Source organism: Oncorhynchus gorbuscha, linkage group LG13 (assembly GCF_021184085.1).
Source record: "Oncorhynchus gorbuscha isolate QuinsamMale2020 ecotype Even-year linkage group LG13, OgorEven_v1.0, whole genome shotgun sequence".
In the NCBI taxonomy this organism is placed as follows: domain Eukaryota; kingdom Metazoa; phylum Chordata; class Actinopteri; order Salmoniformes; family Salmonidae; genus Oncorhynchus; species Oncorhynchus gorbuscha.
Window position 1 is genome coordinate 64,170,164 of NC_060185.1, and position 18,405 is coordinate 64,188,568.

Genomic DNA, 18,405 nt, shown 5'->3' on the forward strand with positions numbered 1-18,405 from the left:
CCTATCACGGCCGGATGTGATACAGCCTGGTTTCGAACCAGGTACTGTACGCCATATTGAGATACCATGCAGGCTAGGGACACGTCAGAAGAGATCTAGGGATAACAACTATAGATAAAAGTGTGTAGGACTATATCAATCATGAAAGTACCAAATAATTATTCACCCCCCAAAATATCCTTATTGTTGTCCGTAGTATCACCTTGAAATGTCGCCTTGAAACACGCCTCTTGCACAGTGCCTTAAACCGCTGCTCCACTCCGTAGTCAAAATAAGCGGGGATCATCTCTCCCAACACCGTCCCCCCACATCCTCTCTCATCTCCCCTGCCTCTAGGACCAGGCAAGGCCGACATATCTGCACTCTGAGTGGATACGGAGTTCCGGCTGTCACTCCCGGGGGCTATTTTCATCTAGTGCGCAGTGTGACTGATGATACATGCGACGGCAGCGCCACTGGTGCGATGAGCAGCAACCAGACTGATTTGGAAGTGTAAAAAAAAAAAGTGTTGCTTTTTTGCTTTGCTCTGATTTCTATAGGTCTTGTTTTGATCGTTATGCCAAATGTTTATCAAAGCCATGTGCATATAGCCTTGTTGAAAAATTGCAAGATAATTCTCACTTAAAATTACACATAATAATTTCGTTTTGGTATGATTAAACGCGTCAATCTAGTCTAGCAATGTCGTTTATACTCGGTCGTTGGCCCCCAGAGGCCTACGTGATCCCACCTAATTACCAATATTCTAAATAAATGAGAAACGACTCAAATACGGAGGCAATGGCTTCACGCCTGCTAACGGCTGATACATGTAATTGGAACTTTTAGATGTGCGCTCAGGTGAGGAGAGACAATATTGAAAGGCGTTTCACATTACTCACGAGAATAAATCCCGTTGGGCTAGAATTGTTTTTTTTATTTTTTTTATCTGAATGTTCATATAACATCAACCCAACTCCTGGCTTTCCATCTAGCTCTATTTAATGTCGTTGCTGGTTGATTTAATTCTAAAATTGACGTATAATTAATTAGGCCTACTGACGCAATAATGAGGGGTGGAGAACGTGATTTGAACCTATAAAAAAAGCACACTGTTTGTGACGTCAGTGCCATCTAGCGATGGACCTCTAACTTATTGGAACGATATGCGTTTTATTTATTTATTATTTAACTAGGCAAGTCAGTGAACAAATAATTATTTTACAATGACCTACAAAATATATTTCAGTTAATGTACTAACATACAGGTCATTCTAACAAAGGTTTTAATTCAGATCAATTGGTTTTCCGAAACATATATAAGTTCTCAGTAAAAAAAAAAAAAGAGGAGGCAAGTTTTTGGAAACGTTTAATAATCATCTCCAAATAATATAATCATACATTCTAATTTTTTCCCTTGTAGGTTTTATGTACAATGCATATATGTGGTTAACAGTGGACTTCAACCCGCAACACAGTAGAGTACAGGAACACAGGCTTGCATAAGGCACTATCTGGGGAGAAGAGAGGCCAATAGAGAAGGGAGAATGTCTGTGACAGTCACATAGTTTGTATGAATGCTCAGCGTTCCTTTAGACAATACTGGAGTCTTCCCAATGCTAGGGTCCCTCTGGTCTCGAGGTTGTTGGGACAGGCTTTGGGTAGCTTTGGGTAGCATGGCAGTAGGATCAAATTGCCCCTAGACACGGATCTAAAGTCATTTCTGGGTTTGTCACCACGGTTAGGATATGTGGAAGCCAATCTGATCATGGATCTGTTTTTTACAGGCAGTTCTACCCAGGTTAGGTCATGTTGTGTGGGGTTCACCAGTGGTTTCTTTGAGCAGCGGTGTCCTCATCTATGATTCGTGGGAGCCGGCCACTTGCCCCACCTTCTAGGTAGCCTGGCTTCACAGCAGGCGTCTCGGACAGTTTCCGTTTACTTTTGTTTAGGTCTGGATGTATGGATGGAGAGAAGAGAGAGAGATGTTCTATACATAAGGTGTCCTCATTAAAGTGGATTGGTTTTATATGGTGTTTACTGATCACTCACCTGAGATGGCCAGTAGCATCTTCCTTCTCGCTCCAAACGTGGACACTCCCACCTCTTTCAGATCCTCGTCAGACAGAGTCAGGAAAGTCTGGAAATCAATCTGCAGAAATAGGGGCATGAAAACACAGTTGCTCAGACAGTACATAGACGACTGGATGCTCATTAAGTCCTCCTCTGTGCCACTGAAAACATCTTAGTCGGTCCTGCCTATGTAGGCTACTTCAACAGATAGAGGAATGACCTGTTTCTCTGTGAATGTGTTACTCCTATGCCCCAGGGGGCGCTAGTTGTCTAACTGTACCTCTTGCTGTTGGAACACGTCGATGTACTTCCCCATACCGAGCTGGCTCAGGAGCTCTGGGAGATCGTCCGTAGGCTGGGGGGTAGAGCTAAGCTGGCTAGCAGTCAATGCCCTCACAGAGGACATGCACTCAAAGTAGTTACTGCAGCTCAGGAAGTTTTCCGCTAGGGGTCAGAGGTCAAAGGTGAAGACGTCAGGGAGGAATGTGGAGAGTAGGGGAGTGACAGAAGGAAGAGTTACGACAGAAAGCATAACAAAGTCTCACATCTTTCTATAGCTCTCAGATGGAAGACATTTAAAGCACATCTTTGATACTGACTACATTGAAGATCAGCCAGACATTGGAATTGCATTTCTTTCAAAGTTCTCTTTGTAGACACACCCTCTCTGTTAGAGACACACAAAGAAACGTACAGGTTTTATCGTTTCGGGGTCTGTTTGTTGAAGACGCAAATGCCGGGAAGGACGACGTGGAGGAGAAGGAAGAGGAGAAGTTAGAGGGGGAGGAAGAGGAGGAGGAAGATGGAGAAGGGAAAATGGGGGAGGATGATCCACGTCTGTCACGCCAGTTCTCTGAATTACTGCCATTGGACACTTTCTCCATCGCATTCTGCGGGCCCCATGTCTACATGGAGAGAGAGAGAGAGAGAGAGACAGAGAGGGAGAGAGAGAGAGAAAGGCAGAAAATAGTGGGAGAGGATGGGGGAGAGACTGGGTTTAATTGCATATATTCCGCTTGTTTATACTCCCTTCGCTTTGTTCCTCACTTTTCCTCCAACCCCCTCTCTCTCTCTCACTCACTCTCTCCTTCTCTTTCCCTCCCTGAGGATGAGTAGATGAGACAGGGTGGTAATTGGTGCTCACAGTTTCTCTCCGGCTCTTGGCATTTCTCAGTGCAGGAAAACCAATCGAGCCAAGTAACACTGAGAATAATCATATTCCTAAACAAACTCTCACCCAGCTCAATGCCTCTCCAAGCTCGCAAAAAAAAAATAAAAAATTATCAGGCGGAACACAGATACGCACTCCTAAATCCCCTAGCGCAGAACAACACAGAAGTCATCAGACAGTTCCCTCTCGTATCTGTTAACCCAAATTAGCGTGGTGTTCAGTGGCTGTCCACAGAGCATTTAGCGAGGCCAGCTGCTTGACGGCTGATAAACCAAGAGGACAGGTCACCAATACAGCCCATTGAAAATGGATCGTTGGTTGTTGTAAAAGCAGGTAAGATGATAACCCTAGTACAGGTGAAATAGAATCACAGGTGATGCTGGTTTAAACCCTTTGGCCAATTTCTGCCCAGGTAAGCTAATATTAGCTAGTAAGGTGAGCTGCTGCTATCCAGGGTTTGTCAGGTAGGTTTATAGGGATTCTAAGTACAGGTAAGATATTAGCAGTTGTACCTGTTGTTGTTGGCCAGTGTTTGCCAGGTAAGGTTTGTAGCTGCGTCGGCTGACGTTGCGTAGCTCCTTAACAGCCTCGGCAGGCATGGACTTAGAGAAGCCCAGACCACTCCAGGTATCAGTGGGGGTCCGAAACTCTGTCACCACCGGATTCCTCTGCATGGCTGGGAGAGTGGAGATAAAATACATCACACACACACACACACACACACACACACACACACACACACACACACACACACACACACACACACACACACACACACACACACACACACACACACACACACACACACACACACACACACACACACACACACACGTAGGCTGCGTTAACACAGGACGCCCCATTTAGATTTTTTTTTTGTGCCAAATGATTGGACACAGACAAAAACATAAACACACACATAACTTACTCTAAGAAACATAAACATCAAGTTATAAATATAAATCACTCACAAGCAGACACAGTGGTTTAATTGGTAAGCCGTGGTTGTCAGGTGTTGAATAATGCAGACAGAGAACAGTGTTTAATTGTAATTCATTTAAGTGTTTAATTGCACTGATACATAATACTTAATGAAGAATCTCATAGGCATAGACGCTAAACACATTGAAATTAGTGTGAGAGTGTGTATTACAGGATCCATGTAGGAGTGTGTGATGTGTAAAAAAAAGCGGTGTGTGTGTGTGTGCGCGCACGTGTGTGTGTGTCTAGCTCTCATAGATAGACACATGAGTATCGTAATGACCACGAGGCAGATGGCTCATTCAAACTGCTAATTCATAATCCCATAAAGCAACACTGTGGGAATTTAGAACCATTTGGCTAAAGATCCTCAAAATATCCCTCATTCTGAATGATGGTAAAGAGAGAGAGAGAGAGAGAGAGAGAGAGAGAGAGAGAGAGAGAGAGAGAGAGAGAGAGAGAGAGAGAGAGAGAGAGAGAGAGAGAGAGAGAGAGAGAGAGTGTACATTCAGTGGGAGTAGCAATGATCCTCTATCTAACTTTGGCACGGCGCAGCCCATAAGTGCATCCCCTCCATCACCTCTCTGGCAATGTGCAGCACGTAAATAGGTCCTCTCTCTCTCTCAAGGCTCTGGCTCATTAATGGGTTCCCTCCGTCACTGATCTGAATAACAAACACGAGCTCCCTCATCTCTCAATAACAGACAGTGGCAAGTGACCCATCCCAGTGATATGTGATGAAAGCTCATTTGTCCGGGTGCAGCTGCTAAATGAGTCCCTCTTGGTAGGACTCCTCTGCAGGTCCAAAAATACCTTTCTGTGTGACTGAACCCTGGACAAACCAAAATTATGTTTTTAATGAGCTGGGCTTCTGATCACAAAACAAGGCAGAAGCATTTTGAAAAGGTCTAACCTCTAGTTGCCAGCAGTTTCTTCATCTCATAGTCATAATCCTGCAGAAACAGGAAAAGGCCAGTAAAATCAAGGAGAAAAATGCAGTTATGTTGTTCTGTAAATGATGTGTCCTGCGGGGGGGTTTACTGAGAGAACAGAACAGAAGATGACTTGACCTAGCGCGTCCTGCCATTACCGCGGAGATAAACATGTTATCCCCACGGTAACCTTTGGTTCAGGGGCACCAAGTGGACAAATAAGGGCAAAAACAACAACTACCACATACACACAATCTTCAAATTAGATTTTGTAAGACTCAAAGAAAGAGGTCAAATCAATTGATGAGACAGTCTACAAGACACACCGTGTGACATAATATGCTCCTCCATATTTCTCATTCAGGTTTTTTTTTAAAGTTCTAGCTGCTACAAACCTGTTAATAAATCATTTGAAATCAGAGGGAGTCTCACCTCGTTCCTTGACACGTCAGTGAGAGTGTCATGATTCGGAGTCAAATCCCTCATCAGGCTGTTCCGTCTAGTGTCACTCCTCTCTCCCCCAATTTCTCGCAGGCTATTCCGTCTACTATCACCCCTCCCCCCCTCCATCTCTCTCAGGCTGGTGTGTCTCTCACTCCGTCCTCCCTCCTTCTCTCCGTCCAGCAGTCTGCAACAGAGCAGCGGCAGTGAGACCAGGGTCAGGTCTGAGCCACAGAGTGTGAAAGCTGTTTTGTAGGTCTCACTTAGCCAAGTAGCTCTCTCAACTAATCCAAGGGCAGCAAGGAGCATTGAGACATGATACTGGTGAGAGGGAATAAATAAATGCAATACCTGTACCTTTCTGACATTATTATTTAGAACGAGTGTTGCTAAACTGCAAAACAAATAACCCTGCGGTCCCAAATTCTCTTGTTATTTTCCAGAGGCAATATCAAAAAACAGCAGAACAAAAGGCTAAACATCTTCTAAATTAAGATAAATATGCAAATGTTTTGGTTTATATTTTGTCATTCCATTCTGAAAAAAAAACAGGGGCTCCTATCTAAAGATCAAATCCACAGATATTTGGGCCTATCCAACCAAAATCCTAACCTCACCCATTCTGTCTAGGAACAACTTAATGTCACAGTACGCTCCCTAGTGTGAATGTGTTTACCTCATGACTTGGCCTGTTGAGTGGCGTCTCCCCTGGTTGAGGAACCTGCACACTTCAGGACCCTGGAGGCTGCTCCTCCGACTCATCATCCTGACCTGGCTCATGACATCACTCAGCTCTGATGTCATCGAACCAGGGCTCTCGTCCTCGTCGGACAGGCCGGACGGATCCTCGTTTTCTGGGATCTGGGGAAACAGAGGTGATCTCATTGGTCAAACCTGATCCTACTGATCCAATAGCGCCACCCTTAGGACAACTGCAGAATCAAATCTCCTGCAGGGAAATGCCTTACCACTGTATCAATCACAGGGGTTGGTGGCACCTTAATTGGCGAGGACAGGCTCATAGTAATGGCTGGAACGGAATAAATGGAATGGAATTGAACTCATCAAACAAACAGTTTCTATGTGTTTGATACCATTCCATTCATATACTTTTATTTACAAAGTCATTTTGGGGTTTACCACCTTCTTATTTGGGCATTTTTATTGTTCAGAAATGTGGTGGGTCCTCTCTTCGTTCGCTGGACTTTATCCTGCTAACTGTTCCAAATGTCCCAACTGAATTTGGTAAAAGGGCTTTTATGTACTCTGCGCCATCGTCTTGGAACGCCTCTCAAAATACTTTTACACCGGAAGAACTTGTCCCGATTGGTATTTTTAAATCACTGATGAATGATCTTGAGACTGATTCCCTGACCTGTCAATGTATTTAATTTGCTGTTCATGATTTTGTTATACTCCTGTGAATTCTATGGTTTTTACTAGATTACTTGTAGTTTTCCATGTTTGTCTGTCATTTTTGCAATGACTTGGTGCTGCCTATCTTGGCCAGGACGCTCTTGAGAAATAGATTTTAAATCTCAATGAGCCCTTCCTGATTAGATAAATATAAATAAAAATTCACTCCGTTCCAGTGATTATTATGAGCAGTCCTCCCCTCAACAGCCTCCTGTGGTATCAATCCATGATGTCGCTCACTCTCTCAAATTCTCACAGTACTTCACTGAGTCTAGTACGAGAGGGGTAAATGTGATTGTTTTTTGTAGTGTTGTGTGTTAGTTATATGGATTAATACAGGGATCTGACGGTGACCCGATCTCTCCACACCTTCTCCAGTTGCCTGCTCTCTTTCCCCTTCAGTCCCGTCCTCACTTCCTCAGAGGGCGGAGTCAGGCCTGGTGGAGGTGACGGGTGGGGTTTAGATTGAGAAAAAGAGCCAATCACAGCCTCAGTGGTGGGCACTGAGCCTGAGACAAGTCGAGATCAGATTAGAGATTAGAATAGGACAGGTGAAAACAGTGATACATAAATGAAAAGACACCACACACACACACACACACACACACACACACACACACACACACACACACACACACACACACACACACACACACACACACACACACACACACACACACACACACACACACACACACACACCATGGTCAGAGAGGCGGAGTTGCTGCAGCAGCATATTGAGCCAGTAGTTGGTCAGCCCGTTGCCAGCCAACCTAGGGTCAGAGTTCATCTTGGCTGTCATGGCGACCTCGCTGGACTCCAGCCCTAGCAGCAGCCTCCGAGCCTCATACAGACTGGAGATGTTCCTCTCCAGACCCTTTACCACCACCGACTGGGAAATGTAGTCCAACACACAAAACAATGGGAGAATCTCAATTGCATACTCCTCATGTCCTCTGTCCTCTCTCCCCACCTCCTTCTCAAAACCCATTGGAGGCGATGGTCAGAGGGGAGGATTTTGAGAAGGAAGCGTGGAGAGAGGACGCGAGGAGTATGCAATTGAGATTCTCCCCATATCATACAAACCAGGAAATATAGTCCAACACAGTACAGTACTTCAGCAGACACTAAAGTACCAAACATTTAGCAATAATATGACTATAACACTTGCTATAGCACTATTGTACCTTGGCGGTCTGTTTGACTTTGGGTTTGACGCTGATGAAGACACCGAGACTCTGCATCATCTGAGCAAGTTTCCGAGGGTCTGCCTCCCCATCCTCACGCATGTCAAACATCAGACACACAGGCAGACAGTCCTGTAGAACGACAACAGGGGTTTTTCTTACGAGTCTCTTAGAAAACTCTCCACAGTGAACAAGGTTGCACTTTTACCTCAAATCTAATTGTCTGTCTGTTTAAATCAAATAATCAATCAAAATAAAAAATGTAAAATTTGACCGCTCCTCACCATGAGTTGCTGCCTGGCCAGACACACTCCGTCTGGGCTTCCCTGGATGAGCAGTGAGGGGGGGTTCTGTGGGGCACTGAGGTCTGGCAGAACTATCTGGGTCTGGGTCTGGTGCATGACCCCCAGGAAGTGGGCTCCATTCTGCCCCAGCAGGAAGAGGTGCTGCTGGGAGGTCACGTCCAGCTGGGTGCTGACCACCCCCATGACCCCACCCTGACCCCCAGCCCCGAGCTCTGACCCCAGCAGCAGCTCCATCAGCACACACACCGCCTTCTGTTAGGGTTCAGAGGGAGAGAGAGAGACAGAGAGAGACATAATGACATTTGAAATGTCTTATTCTTTTGAAACTTTTGTGTGTTTAATGTTTAATGTACATTTTTTATTGTTTATTTCACTTTTGTATTTATTATCTGTTTCACTTGCTTTGGCAATGTAGACATATGTTTCCCATGCTAGTAAAGCCTCTGAAATTGAAATTGAATTGAAATTGAATTGAGAGAGAGACAGAGGGAAAGAGACAGAGAGACAGAATGTGTGCATATATAGAATCATATTAAATTAATATTCTCTTTCAAGTGGAGGTTTCTCTTTATGAAAGTAAGGAGGAAGTGCATCTAAAAGTCACAAAGAAATAGAGAAAACAATGAGACAGAAAAAGGGGAGTGTGTGTGTGTGTGTGTGTGTGTCTGTATCTATCTATCTGTGTGTGTGTGTGTGTCTGTATCTATCTATCTGTGTGTGTGTGTGTCTGTGGCCCTCAGTACATCTGTGTTCCACTGACCTTGATGGCGACGGAATTGCCCTGCAGTGCTCTAACCACACAGCAGCTGCTGTACAGTCTGGGCTGGGCCCTAAAGCTCACACTGACCCCCAGAGCCTGCGCCACCTGCTGGATGACCGGCGACGCTGCATCCGGCAGGGCCTGGGACACCAGGGTCACTGGTAGGTCAAAGGTCAACACTAGCGGCTGAAGGTCCTGAGGGACACAGAAGAGGGAAGGGTGAGAGGTCATGATGGTGTATAGATCACATGTACAAAATAAAGATGAAGGCCACCCATGCATTAAGATGGAAAGACACTGACTCGTATCCTCTTCCTGGCTGCCTCCACCCCTTGGACAGGCCCAGCGATGGACACCTGGACAGGGGAGGCAGAGAGAGGGGAGAGACCAAATAAAATTGCTTAAGAACAATAACTAACAGGCAGTACCTGGTTGCTAAGGGACAGTATCCAGTTACTAAGGTGCTGTACCTGGTTGATTAGAGACAGTTGCTAAGAAACTGTTGTGGATTACTTAGAGACAGTACCTGGTTGCTCTTTTCTCCAGTGGCGTTGTGGCGGTTGGAGTCGGGGAAGTGGATGTGGCATGATGTCATCTCCATCACCTTCTTGATGTTCCCGCCCCCTTTCCCGATCACATGGGAGTGTTCGGTGTGGGCCACGTCCATCTTCAGGGTCACCTTGTTGACCTGGCTCAGGAGAACATGGGTTTAACGAACTGTATTTAGTTAGTTGACTTAATTACATGTGCGGTATTTGATTATACCTCAGTTTAGGACACTCACCTTGGTCTCCAAAAGTTCTAGAATTTTCTTTTTGGCTTCCAGAACATTGGCTCTTTTCCCATCCACTTTCACATGGGGGTCTGCATTATCGATACAAGAGACAGATTCATTGTTTGTATCCTAAAAGACATGCACTAGCAGGCAGACTCTTAAATCTTTTGTATAGTATTGAATATCAAGTTGTATAGGAGACTGAGACAGATTGAGACAGATTGAGACAGATTGAGACAGATTGAGACAGCTTGTTTGAGTGTGGAGGTGTCAGGTATTCTAGATCAGATGGAGGTAACATCACCTTTCTTGGACTTGGCTCCTATTTTCAGCTTGGATGGCCATTTCACCTGGGTGTTAGTTTCCACCATCACCTGCAAGACAACATGCCAGAAATAACAGGTGTCAATATGTGTGTGAGACAGAGAAACGAAAGACAGGTGTTTTACCACGAGAGTAACACCAGTCCATACATCCCACACACACACACACACGCCAAAGCACGTCCTATTCAGCGAAGACAATACTTCATTAGCATCTCAAAGCGGTTCATCGCCGCCGTAACAACGGCAAATTGCCGAGAAACAATGTCGACAGTCAGTCTGTGACCTTTCATGTCCTCTATGCAGATTTCCTCCGGTAAATCTGTAGACTTTTCATTGCATGTGGTTTCATTTCAGTGAGTTATTTTCCACATTACATGAACGTCTGCCCATCATTTGATTTATTTTACCTCCACCCTTTATTCTCAGTGTCAGTGTGACCTTCGTTCTGCATACTTACTCTCCCAAAGAACTCTTCACCTGTAAGTCCCTCTCCATGTCTAGGGGCTGAGAAAACAGAAAGAGAGGAGAGTGAAAGTGAAGAGAGAGACAGAAAGGTAGAGAGAGAGAGTAACTTACTGCACATAATCAGAGGTATAAAGATATACAAACACACATTCACCTAATATTAACAATGGTCATACAGGGTTACTGGTTAACGGTTTGTTTGTGTCTAAGCAACACTTCTTCAAAGAGAGAAGTATGTGAGATCTAAGGGTCAACATTTAAACAGGGAGAGTTGAAATTTGCAGAGAAGAGGGGGACGAGGGCTGGAAGGTAAACATTTTTTTATATTTTTTAAAAGGCCATCGCTTCACAATGACATTTACAGGGTGAGGGGGGAGCCCCCATAAAAAAAGCCCCCGTCCTCTGATCGCCATGGGTTACGCTCCCCCAAAAACCGAGGAATGGGCGAGCGAGCAGCATGGGGCGGAGAGAGAGGGAATGGGGGGCACCAGAGACAGCTAATCGCGTCAAAGGTATTTCACTGACGCATGGACCCCCTACCCTACCAGAAATTAAATAACAAACACGGTCACACTCAATAACTGGGTGGAAAACAACTAGGAGGCCTATCCCTCTATAGTTATTTACTCACACCCTAATGTCCCAGATCTCAGTCCCAACACAGCATGCTAGATAACACTTAGGGGAAAGAGAATAGGATGTTTATCAAACACTGGCTGGCTGGCACAGTGTGATTTGTGTGGCTTATTCACAGGTCTACCCATGCAAATACCCATTCTCTCTCTTCACACACACACACACACACACACACACACACACACACACACACACACACACACACACACACACACACACACACACACACACACACACACACACACACACACACACACACACACACACACACACACACACACAATGAACAACATGAAGCCGCTCAGATACTCAGATTCTTCCACATCGAAGCTGAGGGAGAGAAGTAACAGCCTCTAATTCACTACTCCTGCCAGAGTTTCCACTGTAACACAGGGGAGGAGGTTTGCCACAGACCTGCTGCCGCTGCACCGATACCCAACACAGACAGACACCTCTACGCTATTGTCATGACAGAATGAGAATGATGATACTACAGCAACCCTGTCTGAGCCCAAACGTCTGTGAATACACAAGCAACCTCATCTCATAAATCATCAAGGCAGAAAATTTAACCATGCTTAACAGCAATGACGACAGCTGCTTAATGACCTGGCAATTATATACGGAGGTGCTGTGCCAGACAAACACTAAGAGCTTCTCAGAATTCACATTACGCAGAAGAACCGTGGACAGCATTACAATTACTGTGAAGTAAAAACGTTTTTTTCTGAGTCAACTCAGATAACCGTACGAAATTTATGGAACGCACTATCGCGATTCAACCTTGGTCAATTTATGACCACACTGGAGGTCAATGCATAACCACAAGACCACGTCAAACCTGTTCAGCAAACTTACCATACAGCATGGCCTCCAGTTTCTTCCTATCGATACGGAATCTCTCCTCAACCCATTCCGGGTCCGAATGTTCACCTACCACAGGCTCTGGTCCTGGTCCGGAGTTACCTCCTTCCTCCTCGTCCTCATCCTCCTCTTCCTCTCTGTCGCGGTGGGATGGGATGGGGATGGGGAAGGAAAATGGATCTGAGATAGAGTCTGGTCCTGGTTTAGGATGGGTCCAGGACTGGGTTCTAGACTACATTCTAGTCTTGGTTCTAGGTGAGGCTGGTATTGTTCTAGCTGGCTCAGGATGGGTTCTGGGCCAGGTCTGTGTGGTTCTATCTGGGTAGGGAGAGGAGACCTTTCCTCCGTTGTGGTGGCCATAGTAAGACTGAGAATCCGTCAGTGTGTCCAAGGAGACAGAGAGAGAGACAACGGGAGAGAAGGGAGAGAAACACCCCCTCTGCCCCCCCATAGCCCCCCTTACATCCCCGCCTCCACACACACACACACACACACACACACACACACACACACACACACACACACACACACACACACACACACACACACACACACACACACACACACACACACACACACACGTTTCAATAGGCCATAGATAGAACATGAGGAGGGGCATAGGTGGCTCAGAAGAGGGGTTATAATAATACTCTATACACTAATCCAGATGTCCTACTTTGAGGATATGACACCGGCAACACAGACAACGTCAGAAGACCTTTGTATACCAACTATCCATAGGCAAACAGACACACACATCCCATCCTGATCAGTTACATTTGTCTACCGAAATGAAGTGAACCCAAAGTGCCACCTCTTGTACTGAGGGTCCCCCCGAAACCTGAATGAGAGGAAGAGGGCTTGAGATTCCTGAGATGGGAGGGGGGGGTCAGGGGGTTTGGATGGGTGTAGGGACTGGTTGGGGAAAGTTGAGGGGTGGGAGGGATGGGGGAACCTGGGCGTTGGGGAACAATGCTGGGGATAAAAGAGCCGCTCCACTAACAACCAGCTCCAGCTCTGTTTGCCAGAGTTGCCTGGCAACCTGTTTGTTTACGAACAAGCAGGCGGTGAGAAAGTCATAAACTTCAGCACAGAGGAAAGATGGGTAAAGAAAAGAGAAAAGTGACAAAAAGAGGAAAAATCCCCACTGCATTTCATACCGCTATATGCCCCCCATCCCCCAAAACAGAGTTACAGGAGACAAACTTCAGAATTCAAACAGGGGTAAAACCAAGATGATTTGTTAAACACTTGCGTGGTTACTACATGATTCCATATGCGTTATTTTATAGTTTTGATGTCTTCACTATTATTCTGTAGAAAATAGTCAAAATAAAGAAATACCCTGTAATGAGTAGGTGTGTCCAAACTGATGACTGGTACTGTATATAAAGTGTAGTATTGGGATGCATACTCAAGATCCTCTATATCTGACATGGTAAAGGTTTCTTCTTCTTGTTTAATCCCATAACCATGTGAGTGAGGTGCATAGTTTGGTTTCAAAGTAGATTTGTTTAAGACTGACAAGAAACACTGTGTGACCCTGATTTCATCCCACTGCAGTAAAAAGGTTCAAACTAGGATGATTCGCCTGAGGAAAACAAGGCAACTCTGACGTACATCATCCCCATGGAAACTGTCTGGTTCCAAGGATTTATAACTCGTCCATTTTAAGTGAGATTAAACTTGACTTCACAGTTCTGTTCTTCCAGCTCTGTGAAAGAGTATGAGTGTCGTCCAGTCAGGGGGGTGTGTCACCGTTAACCCTGGAACAGCAACAAAGAGAAAAGCTAACCACCACACCAGTATCCTAGGGCCAAAGGGGCCTGTTGTTTCCAAGGGTCCCTAATCCATGCCAGGAGACCCAGTGTTCAGGAATGGACCCTTTGTATGTGTCAGACACTAACACCTGCAAAATGATGACATGCATGCACTATGCGTGTGTGGGTGTGTTTTGTGTGTGTGTGTGTGTGTTTTCCAAAAAAGTCTTAAAATATCTGCCCCGAATTAAGATTCAAAAAGGTATCTGCTGAAAGAATTGGGTGTCAGCTATGACATGACAACTTGGGTGTCAGCTACGACATGACAACTTGGGTGTCAGCTATGACATGAAAACTTGGGTGTCAGCTATGACATGACAACTTGGGTGTCAGCTACGACATGACAACTTGGGTGTCAGCTACGACATGACAACTTGGGTGTCAGCTACGACATGACAACTTGGGTGTCAGCTACGACATGTGGGTGTCAGCTGACATGACAACTTGGGTGTGTGTGACAACTTGGGTGTCAGCTGACATGACAACTTGGGTGTCAGCTGACATGACAACTTGGGTGTCAGCTGACATGACAACTTGGGTGTTTACGACAACAAAGTCTTGACAAATATCTGCTACGACATTAAGATTCAACTTGGGTATCTACGACATGCTGAAAGAATTGGGTGTCAGCTATGACATGACAACTTGGGTGTCAGCTATGACATGACAACTTGGGTGTCAGCTACAACATGACAACTTGGGTGTCAGCTATGACATGACAACTTGGGTGTCAGCTACGACATGACAACTTGGGTGTTGGGTGACAACTTGGGTGCTTGGGTGTCAGCTACGACATGACAACTTGGGTGTCAGCTATGACATGACAACTTGGGTGTCAGCTACGACATGACAACTTGAGTTTGAAATTATTTTTTTTAAATAAAAAGATTTTTGAACCAAGTGGATTGTGAAGTGGATTTACGCCCGGTAACAGAGTTATGGTAACGGAATTACATCATGGGTCCTTGATATGCTAATTCTACTTATGGATATGAATGTCATTCTCGACATGGCGATGTATAGGTACAGAAAAGGTAGAAATATGCAATATCATCCTTTGCATGTATGGCTATTATTCTAAATGACCTCTGCACCCAAACAAGACCACATTTGTTAAAAGGGGACAGCAGGGAATAATCTTTCTGAGAAAAACTTGTTTCATGTCAGCTAGACAATGACGACACTGTTTTGCAGGAGTTTTATTGGATCCAGGTTGATGTTTTCAATGGTGGCCTGGTTTGTCAATCTTAATGTAGGCGACAAAAACAGGCTAGACAGGGTGGTGAAGGAGGCCAGCAAGGTCATCAGGCTGCAACAGGCACAGCTCTCAGCGACATCCAGGAAGCAAGTGGTGAGAAGCGCTAACAATCAGTGAACCTCAGACCAGCCCCTATAGCCCCGAACAACTCACTCAGAGGGCCCTCCGTTGTTACGTGTTGCCGAGGACACTCCCAGAGGGTGACTTCAAGAGTGGCGAGGGGATCAAATAGAGACTCTAAAAGTCTAAGCTGTTGTGGTGGGGGGAGGGGCGCATACTAAGCTTATATGCTTATATGCCATTTAGCAGACGCTTTTATCCAAAGCGACTTACAGTCATGTGTGCATACATTCTACGTATGGGTGGTCCCGGGGATCGAACCCACTACCCTGGCGTTACAAGCGCCATGCTCTACCTGGAATTGTTTTAAGATGATCCTAGCATCATTTAGCTATTTGATTTAGAAGTTTAGGACACCTTTAAGTATTAAAGAATATATATATACAAACATTTTCATTTAATAAAATATTGAATTTGGCCTTTACTATTATAGCACATAGAAATGCAGTGAATAACACATTCATAGGCAGAAAAAAAAACTGTACAAAAAAAATAAGTCATAAGGAATATGTTTTTGAAGTCTGTCCTATATCTAGGAGATGCAAGAAACATATTTGGTTTTTTTGGACACATATTTAACCCCTTCTTTTTGTTACCACAAAGTTCCCTCCATACTTTCGAACGAGTCCCGTGATACTAGTGGGGGTGTTAGAGCAAAGACGGCAAACACCATCACGTTCATGAGTATTTCCCCTTTCCATGTGAAAAGACCGATTTTTGGGATGTCTCATGGTTTGACAAACACTGCTGTAGCTCGGCCACCTTCGGTCGCAGATGCGGAAGGCCAACATGATATCTCCAGCTTAAACTGAGCCATCTTGCCGGGGATTATTATGTTACTTAGACTGACGCATGGGCCCGTCAATAGACTCTCAAGGATTAGAAACATACTCTAACATTATGTCAAATAAAAGCAACACCAAAATGCCATTCATTTCTATTGGGCACAAAATAATCTGAAACACAACCAAAACAAACAGCAAATGCATCCAACAAGTTTGTAGAGTCACACGCTTGATGTAGTCATTGCGTGCCAGGGATATGGGACCAAATATGACACTTTTGACTACTTTAATATACAGAAGTGAATTTGCCCCAATTCTTTTGGTCCTATAAAACGGTGGGACTAGGTACAAAAAGTGCTGTAATTTCTAAACGGTTCTCCCGATATGAATGAAAATACCCCTTAAATTAAAGCTCACAGTCTGAACTTTCACTTCGTAGTCATTGTATAATTTCTGAAGTGCTTGAGAACAGAGCCAAAACAGGAAAACAGGCAAAACAGGCAAAACAGGCAAAACAGGAAAACAGGCAAAACAGGAAAACAGGCAAAACAGGCAAAACAGGCAAAACAGGCAAAACAGGAAAACAGGCAAAACAGGCAAAACAGGCAAAACAGGCAAAACAGGCAAAACAGGCAAAACAGGAAAACAGGCAAAACAGGCAAAACAGGAAAAGGAGGGCCAAGAACACACCCATTCTCATCAACGGGGCTGTCGTGGAGCAGGTTGAGAGCTTCAAGTTCCTTGGAGTCCAACATCATCAACAAACTAACATGGTCCAAACAGTCGTGAAGAAGGCTCAACAACGCCTATTACCCCTCAGGAAACTGAAAAGATTTGGCATGGGCCCTCAGATCCTCAAAATGTTCTACAGCTGCACCATCGAGAGCATCCTGACTGGTTGCATCACCGCCTGGTATGGCAACTGCTCGGCCTCCAACCGCAAGGCGCTACAGAGGGCAGAGCGTACGGCCCAGTACATTATTGGGGCCAAGCTTCCTGCCATCCAGGACCTCTATACCAGGCAGTGTCAGAGGAAGGCCCTAAAAACTGCCAGATGCATAGTCATTTTACCCCTACCCACATGTACATATTACCTCAATTACTTTGACTAATCTCTACCCCCACACATTGACTCGGTACCGTGTATATAGATTATTTTGATCATGCGGACAGGTATATGTTCCGGGTAGCATCTGAGAATAACATTGACGTAAACATGGACACGGTGACGGAATTCTTCAGGAACTGTATAGGGGATATTGTTCCAACTGTGACTATTAAAAGCTACTAGGGTAGCCTAGTGGTTAGAGCGTTGGACTAGTAACTAGAAGGTTGCAAGTTCAAACCCCTGTGCCGACAAGGTACAAATCTGTCATTCTGCCCCTGAACAGGCAGTGAACCCACTGTTCCTAGGCCATCATTGAAAATAAGAATTTGTTCTTCACTGACTTGCCTAGTAAAATAAATAAATACATAAAATGCCACACTGACATTGCTCATCCTAATATTTCTATTTTTCTTAATTCCATAATTTTACTTTTAGATATGTGTGTATTGTTGTGAATGGTTAGATACTGTACTACTGCACTGTTGGAGCTAGGAAGACAAGCATTTCGCTACACCAGCAATAACATATGTTAAATATGTGTATGTGACCAATACAATACAATTTGATTTGTTACTGTATTGTTGCACTTTAATATTTTCGTAAGTCTTTTTTTTCTTTCTTAAAACTGCATTGTTCGTTAATTAAGGGCTTATAAATAAGCATTTCACGGTACGTTTTACTACACCTGTTGTATTCGGCGCATGTGACAAATACAATTTGATTTGATTTAGTTCTCCCAAGTGGTGCAGAGGTCTAGGGCCTCACTACAGACCCTTGTTCGTTCCCAGGCTGTGTCACAACCGGCCCTGATCGGGAGTCCCATAGGGCGGCGCACAATTGGCCCAGCGTCGTCCGGGTTAAGGGAGGATTTGTTCGGGGGTAAATAAAAATAATATTTTTTTCTTAAAATGTGTTTTTATTAGATTTGTTCTAACCATGATAGCCGCTAGATGACAATGTGTAACCGCAAACAACCTTCTTGCATCACTTGACGTTTTGCTAT

General features: G+C 44.7%; 1 protein-coding gene across 1 annotated transcript; it reads right to left on the minus strand.

Moving 5' to 3' along the window:
* Nucleotides 1-1,365: 1,365 nt before the first annotated feature.
* On the minus strand, nt 1,366-16,300 carry bicc2 (bicaudal C homolog 2). Its single transcript, XM_046293500.1, has 23 exons — nt 16,272-16,300; nt 15,543-15,593; nt 13,099-13,152; nt 12,306-12,538; nt 10,804-10,850; nt 10,325-10,394; nt 10,030-10,109; nt 9,772-9,933; nt 9,548-9,601; nt 9,246-9,440; nt 8,465-8,737; nt 8,181-8,312; nt 7,696-7,885; nt 7,363-7,502; nt 6,254-6,438; nt 5,569-5,764; nt 5,118-5,157; nt 3,736-3,899; nt 2,747-2,957; nt 2,333-2,496; nt 2,032-2,131; nt 1,807-1,933; nt 1,366-1,678 (listed from the first exon to the last, which is right to left on the minus strand). The coding sequence occupies exons 1-23, from the start codon at nt 16,298-16,300 to the stop codon at nt 1,561-1,563; spliced, it is 3,015 nt and encodes a 1,004-aa protein (XP_046149456.1). The 3' UTR covers nt 1,366-1,560.
* Nucleotides 16,301-18,405: the final 2,105 nt, after the last annotated feature.